Genomic DNA, 21,867 nt, shown 5'->3' with positions numbered 1-21,867 from the left:
TCAGAGCAATATCCCCTCAGGAAGATTTCTAAAACGCTGACTACATTACCACTGGAAAACACATTTGTACTTTTATTGGTTTTATAATGTTTAGTAGATATGTACTGACTTCCAAATCACATTTCTACAAATCTTTTCTATTAAAAGAATTGGTCTAAAAGTTGCTGAAGCTCCAACCTCTGAATGTGCTTTAATGCCCCTGTAATGGTGGTTGTATTCCCAACTTGCATACACTTTCATCATATTTTCCCAACCACACTTACATAATGTGCAAGAAGAGCTCAAAAGGGAAATCCCCCAAATGAAGTCCAATTTACTTTCTAAATAACGAATGGATGAGGCTTAGAACTAATTATTGCCACTTCTTTCAAAACCCTTTTTCTTGATTCTGATAACCAAGACACCAGACCTTGTTATCTCATTATACTCTGAATGCATGCACAATCCATTATATACATCAGCTGTATGTCAGAATAGAAGATACCAACCTGCCCAACCTTTGTATTCAGAAAAATCTTGACTTGGCTAGTGTCCAGAACTATATCCAAATGCTCTAGACATTGCAATGTTCTTAACATGTTTTTTCCCAGATTTACCACAAAGCTGTGGTCTTTCCAAGAAATTAGTTCTATGTACATTGTCTAGGAACTGTTGTCCTAACGTCATATCAAAATCTCCTTTAAATAAGATAGACACAGATAACCCATCAGAGCCAGCAGAACTTTCTGAATACCCAATATACTGAGGCTATCTTCAAAGATAAAACCCTATAGTAATAAAAAAAGTTTCCTCATAATCTGCAGAATTTCGAGAGAATGGTCCCTGGCCATTATTTTTTTCCTCACCTGTCCAAAGGTGCCTAGAACGAAACATTGGGAATTCCTATCAAATATCTCTAAATAACTTTGGGAATGAGTATTTTTGCAAGTAAAGGGAAAAAAGTGTTTTCCACCATGCAGACACTTGGGAGAATTTTGAAACCCATGGCCACATCCCAATTGTACAGATTCCTCATAGCAACAGCATTTACTGCTGCAGAAAATGCTTCAGTCTGAAACATGTATAGAATGGAGTCACACAGAAGGAAAGTTGTGCAACAAATTTTCTTGCACCCATTCTTTGCTTATTTGGGAAGATTAGCCAAGCTAATTTCCTCGTTTAATTCTAGATCACTTTATCTATGCTATTTTGATGCTGCAAAGTAACATGCTTAAATAGAGAGCAGTTTTTAACATATGACAGAAAATAATAAAAAAGTCAGATGGACAAATTTATCCCATGCATCTAATAACACATAATACATTCAACTATTTAATGACAGCTCTTTTAAGTATTCCCTTTATCACAAGCCTTAGTAAATGTAAATTCGAAAATAAATTCTCATTTCTATGGCTGTAACCTTAAAAGTCCTCCAAATGCTAAGCACATGATTTTAACAAGTGTATATTATTCAAATAATCTAAATGAGTGAGAGTGGAATTAGTGACTATTATCTCATTTACTCAATTAGTTATCACATTTATTATGTCTTCCTTTGATATAAAAAGAAATATCTTATACAAAGTGTACATGCACTGATGAACCACTGGGTTTCAATTTTTCACATGACCACATTTTGAATATATATATATATAGTCTTTGTAATGGATCAGCACTTATTTTATCCAAAGCTTGTGAAATGACGAAGACTACTAGTTTTTTAATAGACATTCCTTTCCAATGATGGCAGCTTCCTAGCTAGAGACATATTTTCAAAAACAAGCAAATTTATAGATTCCCTACTTACGCAGTGGATTATGCCTGTTATATCCTACAATAAATGTGATATGACTAGACATCTTACACTGAATAAAATTCAACTAAAATTTAAGAAAAGCTAAAAAGCAGATATATATTACTGAACTTATTACATATTGTTGTTAGGAAGTGAAGGAACAACATGAGATTTTATTGCTGGTCTTTATAATTGCGCTGCAAGCAGATATTCAGAACACCAGTATATTTCATTTCAGCATTGGAGAAGCAAAAAAGTTTCCTTGCCGTCCAAAAGTTGTCGCAGACTTGCTTTTGCTTGCAAATCTAGGAAATAAGTGGAAAGATTCATCATGAGCAGTTTTCAGTATGTTTAGCATTTGGCAGAAGAATAATCTTTCACTCTTGAAATGGAACTCTGCATATCTGTCATTAACATCTGTTGAACAAAGATCCATATTTTCACTTTCCTCGACAACTGAATAGCAGTGCTACTGTACATGCAAAAAACATACAACTCAAATTCACTGAAACTAATGCAAATAACCTTCCCCTAGCTTCCAAATACAGTCTAGAAGCAGAGGTACAGTGGAGGCAGTTGGGCTATTGTGTTGTATTTATGGAACACGTTCAAGAAAAATGTCAACATGCTCAAAAAAGTCCACATAAGGCGCCTGTGATTCACAGGTAAACTGATAAGACAGCCTTATATTTCAAATTAAAAATCACAACCATTTGAGCTGAAGTTCTTTTGGAAGTATTCACAACTAGTGTGTTGCTCCTTTGGAGTATTTTTCCCTCTGGATAGGAATAAATTATTCCTCATATTCTATTCCATTTCAACTTGTCTCACCAATCTTCATTCCCCAGTACTCCAAATCATGTATTTAGAATCAGAATTCTCCCCCCCTTTTTTTTTTTTGCTCTGTGATTGGTTGTTACACAAACTCAACTTATAGCTCCAAAACATAAGGAAGGCTAGAAGAAAACATACTTTGTTAATTTATTCTGGTCTGTGACCTCAGTAAGGATTTGACCTGATACTTTGCTAACTAGACCAAATAAATAATTAAACTTACTTGGGAGTGGTTTTGCTAAATGTAGATTTGACTTTCTGAGACAGTGAGCTGCTTGAAGGAGTTTTTACCAATTGCTGTTCTGGAGTAGTGAGTGGTCCCAACATGCTCACTGTGTGATTAGAACAATTACAGTTAATATTCTTAAGCCACAATATTTCAAATAGCTTCAGAACTGTGAATTATAAGTAAAATGATGGATTTTTTTTAATGAGAATGATTTACTTTCTCTCTCAAATAATACCACAATTAATCTGAACCTAATTCTCACTGCCAAGTTTTCATCCTTTGCTCAAAAAACTAAGCTCAGGTGCAAATAACTCAAGTAATACTACTGTCCTGCAATTTTTCTGCAAGCAAAATCCCCAAATACTGAAACACAATTTATGCAGATTGAAGTAGCAGACACAGAACTAGGGTAGATATGCTCAGTATGTTGAGGACTGCATACTACAGGAGCAGAGAATTAGACTGAATGTGAAAGAAAAGAATTAGAGATTTTTCACTAAGAATGGCAACTCTGTCAAATTTATTTCTGCAATTTATCTAACCCGTCAATCCTGACAGACCTTGGGCAGTTTACAGATATTAAAATAACCATAAAATAAAATTATTTCAGCAAAATTATAACATCAAATCAGAAAAAATACATACCCATACACATTCAATGTGCTTTTGTGTGGGCACGCATACATTCGTATCTTGGCTTGCCAATTAGCCCGATGTCTTCCAGAAAAAACACGTTTTTACTGATTTCCATAACACATGAGGGACCATTCTTGTGTCAAATGAGAAGTTGTCCACAGGAGGGGAACTGCCATTAAGAATGTCCAATTTTGAGCCCCCTCTTGCCACCTAACTACTGATAGGTAGGAACTCTTAGTAAGTGCTCTCTAGCTATCAGGATGGAATGGGCAGAGACTATGTGGAAAGACAGTCCCTTAAATATCCAGGCCTCGAGCCAAACAGGGCTTTAAAGATAGCAATCAGCATCCAGAATTGCACTTGGAAATACAATTACAGCCAATATAGCTCCCACATTATTGAAATATGGCAGTACAGAGATTGATCTGTAAGCATGTGGACTGCTGCATTCTGGACCAGTTGAAGTTTCTGGATGGACTTTGTGGGTGGCCCAAGTTGAACTAATTGCAATAATCTAATTGGGAGATGACAAAGGCATGAGTGATCTTCCTCACAAAGTTGCAAATGGTGTACCTGTTGAAGGTTTAGGGTCACAGTTCTCCTTAATAATGTAGTAGGAATGGTGAGTCTGGGAGGAACTTTGTGTTGTGAATCTGCTCTTTCTGGTGAACAGATTCCCATTAAATTTTACAGAAGCTTTCAAATTAACACTCACTCCAACTTGCTTAAGTCTTTTTTCCCCATCCAGACTGTGGCTGTCTCTGGATACTTGGACAGGACTTCTACAACATCTCCCACTGGATCCAGGATAAAGGTATACTAATGACACAACTGGGTATCATCACACTCATATCCACATTTTGGTGTGAAAAAGCTACACTATTATTCACGTTGCCAAGTTTCAGCTAGCACATGTGTTGGATCACAGCTAACAATTCTAAGGCATAATTACCTTTAATATCAGGTGTAGAGTAAGCATTGGCATTTTCAATGATGTGAGCAGGCTCAATATTTTCCTGTTCTACCATGATAAGCTGGCTCCAGTATCCCACAGGCAAAGCGAGCAACCGTTCCAAAACCTACAAATTCCCATTGACATATAAAGAATATCTTTTTCTTTCTTGATGGCACAAATCAATGTGAAGCATTTACAAACACAAACATAGGCTACATTCTCTGTCATTTGAAATACTGAACATTCCCATTCGGTGATGCACACTTGTGACCTACCCTAGGTTGCCTTTTTGTGTCCTGGAGTAGTGTCATGGGATCAGGATCTGATACAGCATGCCCAACAATTGTAGGTCCAAACACTTTAGCCAGGTTGGAAATATCCATTTTGGTATCTGGACTTTGAGCCACTCTAGGGAAAAGACAAGACATTTAGGAACATCTGTGCAAAGAGGAGCAATAATTTTCTGTTTTATGAACTGTTCCTTTCACAGTCACCCCAATCCCACAAGATGGACAGAATTATAGTATCTTTATCACCTCTTCAAGAATTCATAACACAACTGAACTTACCTCTGCAGGTGTATCATGAGGAAAGCCAGAGTTTCCCTATTAGCCTGCGGCAGTTCTCCAACAGTTTGATACATGGCTGCTACGCTGTTGTCCTCATCTATAATTTCTTTAAGTGGAAACATAAAAAAGATATTTATATGGCCTCATCCAACTTATTACAACGGAGGAAAATAATGAACTTTCTGTGGGTACCTTAATTATAACTGTTTAGGTTCTTAAATATTTTGGACTCCTTGTTAGGGAGAGGGAATTAATTTAAAATGGCAACATATTAGGCCTTTCCCAACATATAGGTAATTTCATATATCACACAAAGCCATTGTCTGCTTAATTATTATTTACTGACTAAAATGCAATTGGCTGGATTCAAACAAACATTAAATCAATCCCAAAGAAATCACTCTGTGATGTGTGATACATAGCTCAAGTCTTAGTAAAACATTTAGAAGGAGAGGGAGGAGAAAGAGAAACAGTAAACTGTTAAACAAGAATGAGATAACTTTCCAAATCTAGGGCAAGAAAAACATTCTTGATCAAAAAGTCTTCATGGAAGACACAATGTTCCCCTCTAATCTGTGTTTGCAAACTGTTTTAGGGAGTTAATGAAGACTAGACCAGTCTGTGGATTAGTTTGGAAGATTACATGGCATTTTACCTCCAAGGTGTTTTCCGAGCCAAATAGTTTTAATATTTATCTTTCATTAACATATTAACCTCTATCGCTCTCTATGAAAAGAAACAGTGTAGAAATAAAGAATTGAGCTACTGAAAAATAAGTATTATTGCGAGTAATAAAAATCAATCAATAAAAAGGGACTTCTAATGCATAATTGTATTCTTTTAGTCTTGAGCGCTCTCTTGCATTAACAAAAACCAAAAAGTGATATTCAAACAGACAGCGTGGAAAATAAAAAATAGAATGAAGTCAATACACATGAATTTAAAGGAAGTTGTATCAGGCCATGTTGTGTCAGCTGAGCAAAGACTAAATCACAGGAGTTAACATTTTTTGGGGGAAAATTATATATCTATACTATAGGTTTATTGGTTAGGACGCTGAGCTTGTCGATCAGATGGTCGGCAGTTTGGTGGGTCGAATCCCGAGTGCCGCGTAACAGTGAGCGCCTGTTACTCGTCCCAGCTTCTGCCAACCTAGCAGTTCGAAAGCACGTAAAAATGCAAGTAGAAAAATAGGGACCACTACGGTGGGAAGGTAACAGCGCTCCGTGCGCCTTTGGCGTCTAGTCATGCCGGCCACATGACCACGGAGACGTCCTCAGACAAGCGCTGGCTCTTCGGCTTTGAAACGGAGATGAGCACCGGCCCCTAGAGTCGGAAACGACTAGCACGCATGTGCGGGGGAACCTTTACCTTATTATTTTCTAAATAAAAATACTATTTTTGAAGAGAGTCAGTTTGGTCTAGTAGTTAAGGCATCAGATTAGAAAGCAGTAGACCATGAGTTCAAATCCTGCCTTAGCCATAAAAGTCAGCTAGGTGACTTTGAGCCAGTCACTCTTTGTCAGTCCAATCCACCTCATAGGGTTGTTGTTGTTGTTGTGGGGAAAAGAGTGTGTGTTGGATATGCTTGCTGCCTTGAGCTATTTGTAAAAGCAATAAATGCAGGATACAAATAATATTTTTAAATATCGTGGGTAAATATATATTAGAAGGATAAGAATCAGCATTTTAGCATGCCTAGTGGAGAAAAGTTTTGTACTCAACATTTATACTCAAATATGTTACATTACTCATACCTGCTGCTTCCATAAACTCTTTATTGAGACGGAAAGTAAGAAGAGGCTCCTTAAGATTGCGGAGAAAATCTTTAAGAAGTCCACATACAGCATGGATATCTTCCACTCTGCTAAGTAAAGGTATTGTTTTCCCTCTAAGGAATTTCTCCTTCAAATCTTTCACTGTGCGGTCACAGCCAGAAATTCGGTAGAGACCTGTCTGTTGAAACAATGATTTTTAAAGCAAGATCCCGAACTTGTTTCTCTGAAATCCCTCCGGCTTTAATGTAATATGTGCTAGCATTTGACTTCCATAATCCCTATCCTAGCAACTCTGAAAGTAGCTACATCTTGGTGGATATAGAAGTCTTAGCAGAAAGCATATGCATTTTCTACATTCCAAAAGATTCCATAAGATTTACCTCATTCAAGCCTCGTCTCTCAATCTCATTTACACAGTGAACTAAAATGGAGGGGATCATTGGAGTCGTCAGAGGTACAAAATCCCCCAGAACTCCCTAAAAAAAAGAGAAAGGAACAAATATGGGAAATGGGAAATAACAAGAGTTATTCTTGTTATTTTTATTTTCACTAAAGCAAAAACAAAGGCACAATTTTTAATATATAATTTGACAGTAAAACTAGTAAAAATCACTTAAGAAATATATCATATAGGTGCATACCAAGAAAACAAGAGACAAAGAACCCATTTTAACTCATGTGATCAAGTGCCAGATTCTAAAGCTTTGACATTAAGGTTCTACCCATAAACTAAATTAATGTACCATAGCGCTAATATAAGAAAAAACATGGCATGAAATGTTCAGTAACTCAATACAGGAGATGCAAGAATGCTTAAAAATTCAACATTCTGAGCATTGTAAAAGTGTGTGTGTGTGTGTGTGTGTGTGTGTGTGTGTGTGTGTGTGTGTATATATATAAAGTATTTGTCAAGGCTTTTTGAATGTACCTTGCTAATTAACTCTTTCATTCCTGCTTTGGCCTGTCTCAAGGCTTATCCACAGGATATAGTCAACTATGACAGCTCATTATTTGTGCAAATTATTCAAATTGCTAATAAAGAATTTTGGGAGGCTGAGATGATCATTTCGAACTCTTTATGTTCTCATCAGTCAGTCATACCCTTTATTTATTAGCAATTTGAATAATTTGCACAAATAATGAGCTGTCATAGTTGACTATATCCTGTGGATAAGCCTTGAGACAGGCCAAAGCAGGAATGAGAGAGTTAATTAGCAAGGTACATTCGAAAAGCCTTGACAAATACTTAACACACATTTGCCTTGCCTCCTAGCTAATAAAAAGAGAGAAAGAACCTGTGGCTCAGGAAGTTAAAACAACTGCCTAATATATAATCAGCCCAGGTTCGAATCTCAGATAAAGGGTATGACTGACTGATGAGAACATAAAGAGTTCGAAATGATCATCTCAGCCTCCCAAAATTCTTTATTAGCAATTTGAATAATTTGCACAAATAATGAGCTGTCATAGTTGACTATATCCTGTGGATAAGCCTTGAGACAGGCCAAAGCAGGAATGAAAGAGTTAATTAGCAAGGTACATTCAAAAAGCCTTGACAAATACTTAACACACATTTGCCTTGCCTCCTAGCTAATAAAAAGAGAGAAAGAACCTGTGGCTCAGGAAGTTAAAACAACTGCCTAATATATAATCAGCCCAGGTTCGAATCTCAGATAAAGGGTATGACTGACTGATGAGAACATAAAGAGTTCGAAATGATCATCTCAGCCTCCCAAAATTCTTTATTAGCAATTTGAATAATTTGCATATATATATATATATATATATATATATATATATATATATATATATATATATAATAAATATGTTACTTACGACTTCATCCCTGCTTAGATTGTATGATTGGGATGTATAGGCTTGTGAAAAATCTTAGACATGAGCAATAAATGCTAAGATATAAGTAAACAGTTCCTTTACAAAATATCAGGTGCTTTTTTTTCTTCTATTCTCCCTTCATTTTGTATTTCTAGATACCAATGTGCTTTAAAAACAGATAGCAAGAAAGCTTTACACATATGCACTGCATTTATATTAACTCTCCAATGTACACTTTTCTTCCTATCAGCATCTAGAATCTAAAGAGCTTCTTTAAATTCCAGTATAACAAGAGTTGCTGGCTGTATCAACAGTAGCTTTATTTTCCAGACAATAACTTGAAACGTTGCTGCTGCTTATGTCAAAAACATTTTCACAGAGAACTAACACTCTTTCACCTATTTAAACCTTCAATATTATATATGAATCATTTGCCACTAAGGTATTTTATTTAGAAGCATACCTCTCCAATTTTGACAGGGGTCCCTGCTACGGTAGGGGTGCAGGGCAGAGGGCAGCGATCTCGACATTCTGGATGTGTAACTACCCGACAATCTCTGCATTTCAGGGACATTTTTCCAAACTTTATCCGCTTCCCACATGGAACACATGACTCAGGTTTAATAACCTAGAGAGAGAATAAACTAACTTAATCAAGAATATGCAATAAATAGGCACAGATAAGTACATACAACTAACCACTAAGACATGGGTCCCCAACCTGTGGGCTGCAGCTCACTACCGGACCATGGCCTATTTGCAATGGTATGTGAGTGGTGGGCAGGCGCTTGCTTGCAGCCCCACTCGTGTGAGCGTTAGGCACTGGCACTCGCAGCCTCACTTGTATGAGCGGTGGGCACCCACACCCGCCGCTCACACAAATGAAGCTGGGTGCCTGCGCATGTGTGCACCTGCCCCTTACACGAAACCATCCCCTCTTCTCAAGTGGGGCACCTGCCATTCATGCAAGTGGGGCTGCAAGCAACCGCTACTTCCCCTCCCTGCTGCGCCGGGCTGCCAAGCTAGACAGGTTGGGAACGCTGCACTAAGATACATGAATGTGATGACATTAATGTAAACATGTTTATTTTATTTAACTTATATATCTGTACCAGTTGAACTGCCCAGCGGAAGGAAGGTGTCTGGATCTCTACAAAGGTCATGTATTTTTCTTTTTTAGGTAAGACAGATACCCTCATGAAACTAAGAACAAGTAGGCAAAAAAAGAGGAAAATGGCAGAATGCACCTATAAAGTGGTATCTACATGCCTTAGATATAAAGCATTTTAAAGGGAGAAAGGGAAAGTGGAGAAAGGGGGTGGGGTTACATTTCAGATGCTGCAAGACACGCTGCTAGAGAGCACTTCAACTGGATGATGGAGAGCTGAGCAGAGGAATGACCTAGCCTGCCATGTCTACTGATGCCAATTCTTGGACAGGGAGGAAAACCAGAAGAAAAAGCCTTGTAGCAGTTTGTGAGAGTGTAGAAAGACAGGAAGGTGGACTATGTTGTGTATAATGAGATTCAGATGCTGGATACAGAAATTTGTGAGTTAAAGGCAACCAGGAGAAAAGTGATATTCCATTGTCAGTGGTTGATATAACAACTTATAATAAATCACAAGCAGAAAGTAAGTGAAACATAAGAGTGAGAAAAATTAAGTAAGTTAAGATTTGATTTCCTATAATTTTTGTTCTATTCTTTACATACATAGCAAAACATATTGGTTTTGTAAATAATTTTACTTGTATATATGATTAGATTATGCTGCTTCTTTAATGTGGGTATCACAGTATCCAAAATATAAGGGCTAATTTGTTTAATTACTGGCTCTGTGTGTGTGTGTTTTTGTGTCTGTGTATGAGTTCATCCTGACCCACCCTCCGAAACACAATTTAATCATAACTTATTTTGAACTATTAAAATCCCAGTTATGAGTAACAAAAACAAATTATAGCAACCACAGTACTTACTCTTTTAACCAACCTCTTACTCAGCAAGATTGCTATATTACATTACCCAGGCATTTATGGTAGTTGGCAGCTAGGAATAATACACTCTGTGGCAGGATCATTATTTAAATCCTATGCAAAATGTAAAACTGATTAACATTGTTTTTTCTTAACTATATTTTTATATGTGACTTAACAAATGGCTTCAAATGAAAATGAAGTATGAATTTGCAGCTGCACAGTTAAACATTTGCAAAGTGGTTTCCTTCCAACCTTTGTTTGACTTCTTGCAAAAAAAATGCAAAATGTTTCCCTTAACACAGCTTCCTGGAGAAGGCTTTATAAACAAAAATAAGATCTTACATCACATTGGATATCTTATGAAATCATTAAACAAATCTGCGCTGTGTCAAGAAGAGTATCTATTACAGCAACTGTCATGTTTCATTTTCTTTTTTCAGAACATTTAGAACATAACCTCAGCTGACAATCAGAGAATGAGGATGACTGACTACAAAAAGTCAGCTGACTAGTATCTTAGACCCAAAATAATTGGAGCTTTGAATTAGGCCCAGAACTGACAGGTTGCTTCACTCACCGTTTTTGATACAAATTCGTGTAGTCTCATCCCAGTGCTTCCAGGTGTGCTAGAACCATCTGTTTCAGATTTCTTTTCAACATTCCTGCTTCCCAGGCTTGAATCACTGTTCCAAGGCTGTAGAATAGCTTGGGTGGAAGAGACAATTTGAAAAATCAGTTTTTGGTACAGGATTAAACTGACAGCAGGTACTCCCAATTTAAACTAATACATCTACTCTAACCTGTGTTGTTAACCTGATGAAGCTATTACTTTCTTTTCTCAATTCTACTACAATAGGTAATACTTTTGAGGGGTCTGTGTGTGGGGGGGAAGCAAATGGTTACCGTATATACTTGAGTATAAGCCGAATTTTTCAGCCCACTTTTTGGGCTGAAAAATCCACTTCGGCTTATACTCCAGTGAACAAAAAAAAAGAACTGTCCCTTCGTTCGGGCCAGGCTGCTGAGAGAAGGGAGCGACAGAGCCTTGCAGAGCTGGTAGAGGTGGCAGCAGTCCAGCGTTGTTTCTCCCCCTCGTGCGTGCGTGTGTGTGTCAGACCCACGGGAATGGCTGGTAGGGAAGCGGCATTCCGGCATTCCCCCCCTTCCTGTGTGTCGAGCCCACGGGGCTTGACACACAGAGAAACGCAAATGCCGGACTGCCGCCACCTTTACTAGCCATTCCTGCGGGTCTGACACACACACGCACACACGCACGAGGGGGAGAAACAACGCTCTGGGCGGCAGAGGCCTGGAGAAGGAAAAATCGGCCGCAGCCTCGGGGTCGGCTTCTCCGGGGGTGCCGCCGCGATTCTACAGGGGCCAGGTAGTGAAGACTCGCCGGGGAGGACGGGTGCCGTTGCAGCGCCCGGGGAAGCGTAGCCTGCTTGACCCACGGCCGGCGGGGGAGACCGGTGCAGGGACACGCCGGGGAGCCTCCGCCGTGGGGAGGTGCCGCCACTGCCTTTCGCTCCTCCACGACTGCGGAGGCTTCCCGGCAGCGACGTCGAGAGCCGCAAAGCAGGAGCGCCCGCCGGATGGGTCGCGGCTGGAGGGCCGACCTTTTTCCTTCCGTGTGCGGAGCGAAGCGCTTCGACTGCGTCGTGGAAGCGCCACCCGACAGTCTTTCGGGTGGCGGATCCAGCCCCGCCACGGGTGCTGAGTTTGAAGAGAGGCTGGGCCTCCCGCTGCATCAGCCGAGAAGTGGAGTTGCTGGTCCTCGTACTTTCTAAAAGCAGCGGGTGCAGATGCGCTGCTGAAATGTTCAAAATCCAACTTTTCTGCTTTTTGAAACGCACCACCGGCCGCTCCGTCCAGAAGCCCAGATTCGGGAGGGCTGCTTGGCTTCCACTTGAGCCCATCTATGTCCGCGAGCCCCCCCCCACTACCCCTAGACCTCAGCCTGGGTCCCTTGTCCGACCCGGAGGAGTATTTTTTTAAAAAAAACTTCCATCGGGATTTGTTCCTGGAGTTTAAATCCTTGCAGTCCGAAGCAAGAGAGAAAGCTGCGACCTCCTCCTGCGGGAGATTCTCTGCCGGCTCCGAAGAGCTCGACCACCAACGCCGGGGCGGCAGAGACTTGCAGGGCTGGCAGAGGTGGCGGCAGTCCAGCGTTGTTTCTCCCCCTCGTGCGTCTGTGTGTGTGTGTGTGTGTGTGTGTCAGACCCGCAGGAATGGCTAGTAAAGGTGGCAGCAGTCCGGCATTTGCGTTTCTCTGTGTGTCAAGCCCCGTGGGCTCGACACACAGGAAGGGGGGGAATGCCGGAATGCCGCTTCCCTACCAGCCATTCCCGTGGGTCTGACACACACACGCACGCACGAGGGGGAGAAACAACGCTGGACTGCCGCCACCTCTGCCAGCCATGCAAGCCTCTGCCGCCCGCAGAGGCTTGCAGGGCTGGCAGAGGTGGCGGCAGTCCAGCGTTGTTTCTCCCCCTCGTGCGTGTGTGTGTGTGTGTCAGACCCGCAGGAATGGCTAGTAAAGGTGGCGGCAGTCCGGCATTTGCGTTTCTCTGTGTGTCAAGCCCCGTGGGCCCGACACACAGGAGGGGGGGACGCCGCTTCCTTACCAGCCATTCCCGCGGGTCTGACACACGCACGCATGCATGAGGGGGGGAAACGCCGGACTGCCGCCACCTCTACCAGCCGTTCCCGCAGGTCTCACACACACACACACGCACGAGGGAAACAACGCTTGACTGCCGCCTCCCTAGCAGACCTTCCCTGCGGGATGTGCTGCCAGGAAGCCTGGCAGCCTGATGAGCGGACCCTGCGAACCGCGGCCGAGCCAGCTCCGGGATGCTGCCAGAGTCAACGAGCGGCTCGTCGTGGCACAGAATATAGATATGTTGCTAAGAAGGGGCCAAGCTTATACTTATACTCGGCTTATACTCGAGTCAATAACTTTTTCCAGTTTTTTTGGGGTAAAATTAGGGGTCTCGGCTTATACTCGAGTCGGCTTATACTCAAGTATATACGGGTACTTTTAGATCCTTTCCTCAGCACAAGAGCTCAGGCTTAAATGATATTTTAAACCTTCTTAAAGAACTGAGGCGTGGGATGGATTTAACAGAATAAATACATTTTTCAGTGGCAAGTTTCTTCTCTTCCTGTTATATAAAATCCAATGAAGGAAAAGATTGAAAATTAAAAGTATGTAGTGTTACACGTGGAAAGAAAACATGGTCCCACATGATTCATAACAAATTTCAACTGTAATTCAACTGGACACTGAGAGAAGCCCCTTACTTTCATTTCTATCAGCATCTGGATTATTTCTGGCAAATACAGATGAAAAACTGTGACAAAGAGGAAATCACAATAGTCTAGATTTCACACAGACACATTTACCTGCCTTTCTGTGGTTTCCAACATAGTAAGGTATAGTCTCAATAGTGGCAACTGCTTCAATTGGGCCTCCATCATTAGGAACTGTGAGAGTTGTTTTTGCAACTATGGATTCATTTCCCTGAAATAAAATAGTTGCAAGAAGCATGTAAGAAACTTAAGCAAGAAGCTCTCTCTTTAAGATCTGTATGTTTTAATAGTGCAACCTGGATACCTACTTAGCATCCTAAGCAGCAAAACTTAAGATCCTGGTTTCAAATGAGAAAAATAAGTTCCACACGATACCAATAAATCCCATACTCTCCAAGATTCCCCACAGTTGTATCCTCCAGATGCACTGAGACTACAGCTCCCAAAATTCCCAGTCATCATAATCTATGCTTAAAAGCCTGCCTAGGAATAGTTATCATCACATCAGGGAGCGTACCTTAGAGAACACTATAACTTTGGCCTAAAGAGCAGTTTGGTGTAGTGGTTAACGCGTTAGGCTAGATAGAATCTGGGAGACTGTGAGTTCTAGTTTCACCTGAGGCACAAAGCCAAATGGGTGGCCTTTGGCCAGTCACTTTTTCACAGCCTAAGAAGGAAGTAAGTATAAATCAATTGTGGAAAACCCTGCCAAGAAAACGGCAGGGACTTGTCCAGGCTGTCTCCAAGAATTGGGCACAATAAAACAAAAGCACACACCCACACAAATAGTGCCCTTCTACTGTATTGGCAATATGAGCTTGTTGATTTGATGAGCCTGCAGTGAGTAAAAAAGCTATGAAGCAATGAATATTAACGAACACCCCCTCTATACATAAATATGTGTATTTAAAAGATCAGAGCCTAACTAATTCTGGAAGGAATCTAATAGTCTTTATAAAAGCACATACCTGATCTACTGTAGAGCCAATGGAACGGGTTTTCTTTAAAGGACCAGGTGGGCCTTCGATAAACTGTCTAGAAGAGCGCTGTAAAAGAAACATTTGTAATTCTTTGAGTGAAAGCATGACAGCATACTTGAGTAAAGTGAAAATTCTAGAGAAATATTAAGCTCTATATAAGTCATTAATATATCTAAGTTATCATTTCCTACTCAGAACATGCAGAAACAATACCTAGTAACTACTACAGATGAAAGTAAAGATAAGTAAATGGGAAAGTGATAGATTATCTTAGGAATATATTAAATATAATTTCAAAGTTCAATTGCATATTAACCGAAAGCAAAACTGTGATAGCAATTTTCATATCAACAACTAACACTGGAGGTTTTTAAAGAAGAAATTAGATATTTGTCTGAAATGGTATAGGGTTTCCTGTTTGAACTGGGGGTTGGAGTAAACCTCCAAGGTCCCTTCTAACTATTATTCTGTTACATCAGATTTTCTTAAATATATTTGCCAGATTTGTCCTACTTATTGCATAAGCAATAAGTATGGAAATTAAATGGTTCTCTTCATAATGCCTGGCTGTTAGGGTATTCTGTGAGCATAAAAAGTTTCAGACTTAGAAGTATAATTCTAATGAAAATATAATAATTATGTACATTAAAATATGATTTGCATGTACCCAAGCTCAAAACCTTTGCATTGTAGGCATACCCTCAATCACTAATGTAAATTTCAATAATAAATGAAATCTGCTCTTTGCATCAAATACAATTTTTTTAAAAAACACACACCATACATACCCTTTTCTCTCTTTTTTTCAACCTAACAGTCTTTACCATTGTGGAATCCCAATCCTAGATATTAGAAAAAGAATCTCTTTAGTATAAGATAGATGGCAAACATGCATTTTTCAGTCTGTCCATTCCTTTATGCCTAACTCTGAATATTCACCGATAATAGACATCTTACAAAGGGTCATTTAAAAAAATATATTGTAAGACAGTACAAGAAATGAATTCAGATAATGATTACATTACCAATGATTCGTCGGTTTTGTCAAAACTGATGTCAGACAAAATTGAACCAGATTCATCTATTGTTGACAGCCTAAAATAAAAATCACACATAAAGTTTAAAATCTCACCTTATCATAGTAATAGTAATCTAGTGCTTGATAAGCAAGCAGAGTTTGAAAAGAATGTTATAACATATTCAGAATTCTTTATATTCTATCATGAAAAACATGGATTTGGTATCTTGATGTAAAACCTTTACTGTAGTAATACTAAAAAAGACCTATGTTCATTTTTAAAGCTCCTTAACAGCTCAGGTTAAACATTACACTTCAGTGATTTCAATGGGACAACACTGAACATGTCTTTTATGCCACTGCCTATCGATGGGAGTCAAATTTTCTTCAGACTAAAACATGTACTATTTTTACTCTATTCTATGTACCTCTAATCCCCTAAATTTGTCTTAATACCACGAAAAGCCTTTTGGAGAAAAACTATTTTTAAACCCCATATATTCATATATTTATACAATCTGGGTATATTTTCTGTAGCTGATGAGTAAACATACCCAGTTATGCAGTAATAGATTCATCCTACCTTTATATGAAACTACATATTTCATGAGATATGTTAGAATTCTGAAAATCCTATTTTCCAGGAAACAAGATAAAGAATGTACCGTATTTTCCGGCGTATAAGACGACTTTTTAACCCATGAAAATCTTCTCAAAAGTTGGGGGGTCGTCTTATACGCCCAGTTGTCTTATACGCCGGAAAATAGTACATAAATCAATTGAGCGCCCCTGTTCTTGCAAAGCAACTTCAAGCCTCCTTAGTCCAGTCCCCCCTCCAACATGACTCTCCCTTCCCACCCCCAAGAGCCTCTAAGCCCCTTCCCCTCCCCCTTGCAAATGCCAGACCCCGGGAGCGGCAGGAAGCCTCTCCCCCTCGCCCAAGCGACATCTGAGCATAAGCAGATTGCAGGCTGCCGAAAGGTGGGGACTCGGAGTTCCCGTGGTGGTTGCGGCTTCTGGCGTGCCGTTTGCAGAGTCTGGCCTGGAAGAGCACGTTGTGTAAACGCAGCTCTTGCGTTTATTCCAAAGGGTGAGTGGAAGGAAAAGCCCCTTTCGGGTCCGGCGTGGCTGCAAGTCGGCGAGCCCGGGAAGGCACGCCCTCCCCTCTCACTGTGGAGGAAGCAGGGCAGCCTGGCGCCGGGCAGGAGCCGGCAGGGCAGTCCTGCGCACGCGCGTGCTCCCCAGCTGCTAAGGAGTCCTCAGGGAGCCGTCGCAGGCGCCTCATGCCCTTCCCTCTTGAGGCGGCACCGGCGGAGCCGTCCGGCGGGAACCGGCAAGGCAGTCCTGCGCACGCGCACGCTCCCCGGCTGCTAAGGAGTCCTCGGGGAGCCGTGGCAGGCGCCTCACGCCCTTCCCTCTTGAGGCAGCACCGGCGGAGCCGTCCGGCGTTGGGCAGGAACCGGCAGGGCTTTGCACCATCTGCATCAGACGGGTCTGAATCGGGCTTGTGTCGGACACTTGGCAACTGGCATGTAAGTATTTTCCGGCGTATAAGACAAAAAATCTTGAAAATCTTCTCAAAAGTCAGGGGTCATCTTATACGCCCAGTCGTCTTATATGCCGGAAAATACGGTAGTACAATGCTTTTGGAATTTTTTCCAATCCCTTAAAAATAACTCTGATGCGAGTTACATGAACAGGAAGGAAGCAGGAAGTGGCTAATAATGGGGTAGTCATCAACTATCTGAGCTACTGTCCACTGCTTCTTCCGTAACAAGTGGATATTTTTCTCTGCAGCCCCTGCCTAGATCCAGGCCATTGTCCCAACTCAAAGGTTTTTGAGTTTTGCCAACCAATTGGTCCCATTCTATTAAATTCTCATAAGCTTACCATATTGATAAGGAGAGCATCTTGGATTAAATTCAAGAAATAAAACTGGAGTTTTGTGATTGGTTTTCACTTGCTAATTATTGCTATTAGTAAGTTCTTTACCTCTTTCATGTAGCTATATATTCCATGACTTTTCTCTGTATCTTATCACAAGTTAACAGTAAAAACATAATTTTTTTAACAAGGCCACTTGCAACCCATGTACTTCAATATTTGAAAATTTTAAATAACAAAATGCACAAACATTTTTGTGTTAGGACTGCATCTTGCTATTTTAAGTACCTTCTATTAATATAGGTTTGAATCTTTGACTTCTGACTCTAAGGAAAAAAAAAATCAAGATTGGGAAAATGTTCCTAACCAAAATGAATGAAGATATAACCCATAATCTGATCCACCTGAAATAAACCATGAGCAGCCTACCTTTTGTTACCAGCAATAGACATTTGAGGCCTGTTTAGAAAAGCTAGTGCTGATTTCTGTTCTTCGCTCAGCTGTATGCTGCCTGATGAATCACACATGAGAAGCTCTTTGATCAGCAGAATCTGTTGCTCCTACAAATTGAGAAACATTAAAAGTAGCTTTATATTACGTTTATAGCACAGAAAGCACATAATATGCAAAATCTTCTGGGAAACACAATAATGCCACTGGCATACTAATCCCTATGCAAGGTACATAAACTGATCTCTCAAGTTATAGCATGAGATTAAAACAGCCAAGGGATTTTATTGGAGCCAATTGTTAACCGGTATAAAAGCTTATATACTCCAAATAGATTTCTTTCAGCTATAAAGCAATTTGCTGGTATCTTACCAATTCTACTGATTAATCACAACAGCATTCACCATTTTAATCTCACAAAAGAAGAAAGAAGCCTTTGCAATGGGTAATTGCAGCTATTGTATCTGTGGAATAAACTTGTAAATCCCACTTCCAAACTACGATTCCCATTAGATGGGGAGGGATCTAAAAAATAGGTGCAGAAGAAGGACTCATTCATGACTGTTAAGCTTTCAAATAGCTTCTCTCCTTTGCCTTGAGCAGAATGTTCGTTTTCATAAAAGGGCTCTTATTGAATCACAAACTGGAATCACTCCATATAACCAATGAAATTAAAATTATTACACATTTATCCATTGCAGTCAAGTAATCACATTACAAGAAAATTTTAATTTAACAGACTGTTCAGGTAACAGGGTTACCTATTAAATCCAAATGTATTTATTTATTTTCTTTCTCTTCCTGGAGTTTTTTCCTACCCCAGTTACTGCCCAGCATGCTACTTGCTGATCTTCCCAGTATTATCCCATTTGCTTCCTACCAAGCCACCATTGTGAACCCACCCAGTTGTATGATCTTTCTAGTATATTCCTCTCTTCTAAGGAAAAATTCAAATATTAAATGTATGAATATTCCACTAGCACCCCAATCATCCTGGTACCTTCACTCCCTCATTTAGAATTCAAATAGAAATTTATCCAGTTTTAAGAGAAGCAGTCTCTACTGTTAAGACTGCTTCCCCAAATAATCCTTATTTTAGGTTGCTGCACGATTAAATATATATATATATACAAACTATACTAAATTGAGGTCTATTAAATGAGAGGTCACCAACCTTTATCAGTAGGTGGACCGGAGGAAAGGGGAGGAGGAAGCATTTTACATGTGTGCATGTGGGGCCATGAGCACACGTGTGTCACAAATGGGGCAGGGCTAGCGCCCGCATAATACTCACTATCCCTGCCCCGTTCTTGTATGGCACAGCACCTTGTTTCTGCACCCCACGGTGCAGCGGCATCCTGTTTCTGTGCCCCGCAGCCTTGGCACTAGCACAAGTGAGGGGGTATGTGTGCATACTGGCCAGCCTGTCCCATGGCCCAGTGGCCATGGCCCACTACCGGGCTGCGCCCCACAGGTTGGAGACACCTGTATTAAACCAAGAGATTATAGTTTTATCAGCCAAATAAGAAGCCCACATTCATTCCATTATTACAATATATTTTTACCTTTTAATAATCAAGGCTTATATCAATTGTCACACATAGGGACGGAGATTTAACAAAGCTGTTACATTCCTCTTCTAAATCTGATGCCAATTTTTGAAAAAAACAAGCTTAGAAATGTTATACATACCAACTTTTCACAATCTGCTTCAGCTCGCTGCCTTCTCTTGATCTCCACGTCTACTTGGTTGCGTGCATGTTTCAGTTTCACATCAAGAGCACTACGCTCAGTTTCTGTTTTCATCAGTAAATCTTTGTATCTGGCCACCTCATGATCCATTTTCTGCCATTTTCTCCTAAACTCTTCAAAATTCTTGGCCAGTTGGATAAATTCTGGGGAAAGTGAAGTTTTCATCCGTTTGTAATTAATTTTTAAAATTCATATTTCTATCTCCTCCTTAAATACCCTCTCAGTTTGATAATCATCTAAATCAGGGGTTCTCAACCTGTGGTCCACGGAACCCTGGGGGGCGCGCACAATATCAGCACAGCGGGCCCGCAAAGGCTTAAAGAAATGTTATGATTTAAATCTTGAGTTAAGTCTTGGGAGTCTGTAGACACAAAAGGTATTTAAAGGGGGTCCGTGGTGAAGACGTTTGAGAACCATTGATCTAAATAGATAATGCCAGGTTGCTAAAAAAACCCACCTTGATTATTCAGAACAGAGTGCAGAAAGAGAAATTGTTATCTGTAAAAGTAAAGCTTTCCTGCCAGTAAATCCAACTGAAGACAGTAGAACTTATTGATTAAACATGAATTCAATACACACATATTCCCCTATAATCCAGTTAAAGGATGTCAGTTCAGGTATTCAGTGCACTTCCATGTTAAGCATGATCAGTTACACGATGTCATAGGAAACAATAACCTTACTAAAGCAATTTACATAATACGAACAGGCAAACTGTCATACAAAAAAACTGTAGTTATAGCAAAATTGTGAACAGATTACAATCAATAATTATATTAAGAAGACACTCAACAAAAAGTTAAAAATATGCTTCATTGACGTTGACTAGTATTATAGATGTTTGAATTAGCAACTTGTTGGACAATTATTTAAATATTGATGATGCTCAACACTGCCTATTGTGGATATAAACTTTTTATCCTGATAACTGATATTCATAAAACATAGGATAATTTTTTTTCATTAACCAGTATTTTCTTCTTAACCCTCCCAAACACATTATTATAGATGTTGTGACTCTTAACAATGCATAGATGTCATTTGGACTCTTTTGACAAGGTAACCTGATTTCCTGAGACAATAGCTAAAATAACATAGTGTAACTACTGGAACCATAATATTTTAACTGTGCTCCACATTGTTGCCTAGAAACCATATTGTACAAAGTTGTTATATGCAGATTACAGGTAGTCCTCGAGTTACATGTGTAATGGAGCCTGCCCATTCCACTTCTACAGTGAATCTCATACCTCAAAGCTCATACCCCTTGCTAGCACCTTGTTAAGCAAAGATGAGGTATCTCAGGGTGGGGAAGGCCATGGAGGGCCTAGTGATGGAACAGGCCCCCAAGGCCTCCCCGACCCACTAAGATGCTGCATGCTCCCCCCCTCCTGCCGCACCAGACTCACCTGGAAAAGATCCGTCTCCTCTCTGCTGCAGTTCCTGCTGCCACCCAGATCTGAGGCTGGGGGATGCTTCCATGCACCCCCACAGCCCAATCTGGGCTCCGGAGGCATTTTCTATGCTGCTGAGACCCGGATCTGAGGTTGGGGGACGCTTCCATGCCCCTCCCGGCCTGATCTGGGTTCCAGAGGCCTTTTCCAGGTCACCGCTGCCTGGATTTGAGGCCAGGGAACGCTCCTGTGCCCCCCAACGGCCTGATCAGGCCTGGAAAACGCCTTCAGAGCCCAAATTGGGCTGCAGGTGTAGTGGGGGCACATAAGTGTTCCCCGGCCTTAGACCCAGGTGGCAGCGGATTGGAAAACGCCTCCAAAGCCTGGATTGGGCTGCGGCGGGGCACAGAAGCATTCCCCGGCCTCAGATCCGGGCCACAGCAGCCTGGAAAATGCCTCTGGAGCCCCATCCAGCTTCCGGAGGCACAT

The 21,867-nt window shown here is 40.6% G+C and overlaps 1 protein-coding gene across 1 annotated transcript; it reads right to left on the bottom strand.

Annotated features, from left to right (window-relative positions):
• Nucleotides 1–2,003: 2,003 nt before the first annotated feature.
• Nucleotides 2,004–20,053, bottom strand: RACGAP1 (Rac GTPase activating protein 1; the record flags this gene model as incomplete). Its single annotated transcript, XM_081315499.1, has 15 exons — nt 19,925–20,053; nt 18,212–18,342; nt 15,906–15,975; nt 15,669–15,722; nt 14,869–14,946; nt 13,994–14,111; nt 11,163–11,290; nt 9,075–9,239; nt 7,156–7,251; nt 6,755–6,953; nt 4,998–5,103; nt 4,704–4,836; nt 4,426–4,552; nt 2,832–2,940; nt 2,004–2,079 (listed from the first exon to the last, which is right to left on the bottom strand). The coding sequence occupies exons 1-15, from the start codon at nt 20,036–20,038 to the stop codon at nt 2,004–2,006; spliced, it is 1,704 nt and encodes a 567-aa protein (XP_081171625.1). The 5' UTR covers nt 20,039–20,053.
• Nucleotides 20,054–21,867: the final 1,814 nt, after the last annotated feature.

Source organism: Vipera berus, assembly GCF_964194415.1.
Source record: "Vipera berus genome assembly, chromosome: 2".
Classification (NCBI taxonomy): Eukaryota; Metazoa; Chordata; class Lepidosauria; order Squamata; family Viperidae; genus Vipera; species Vipera berus.
The sequence above is the reverse complement of the archived record's forward strand: the minus strand, read 5'-3'. Positions and strand labels throughout refer to the sequence as shown.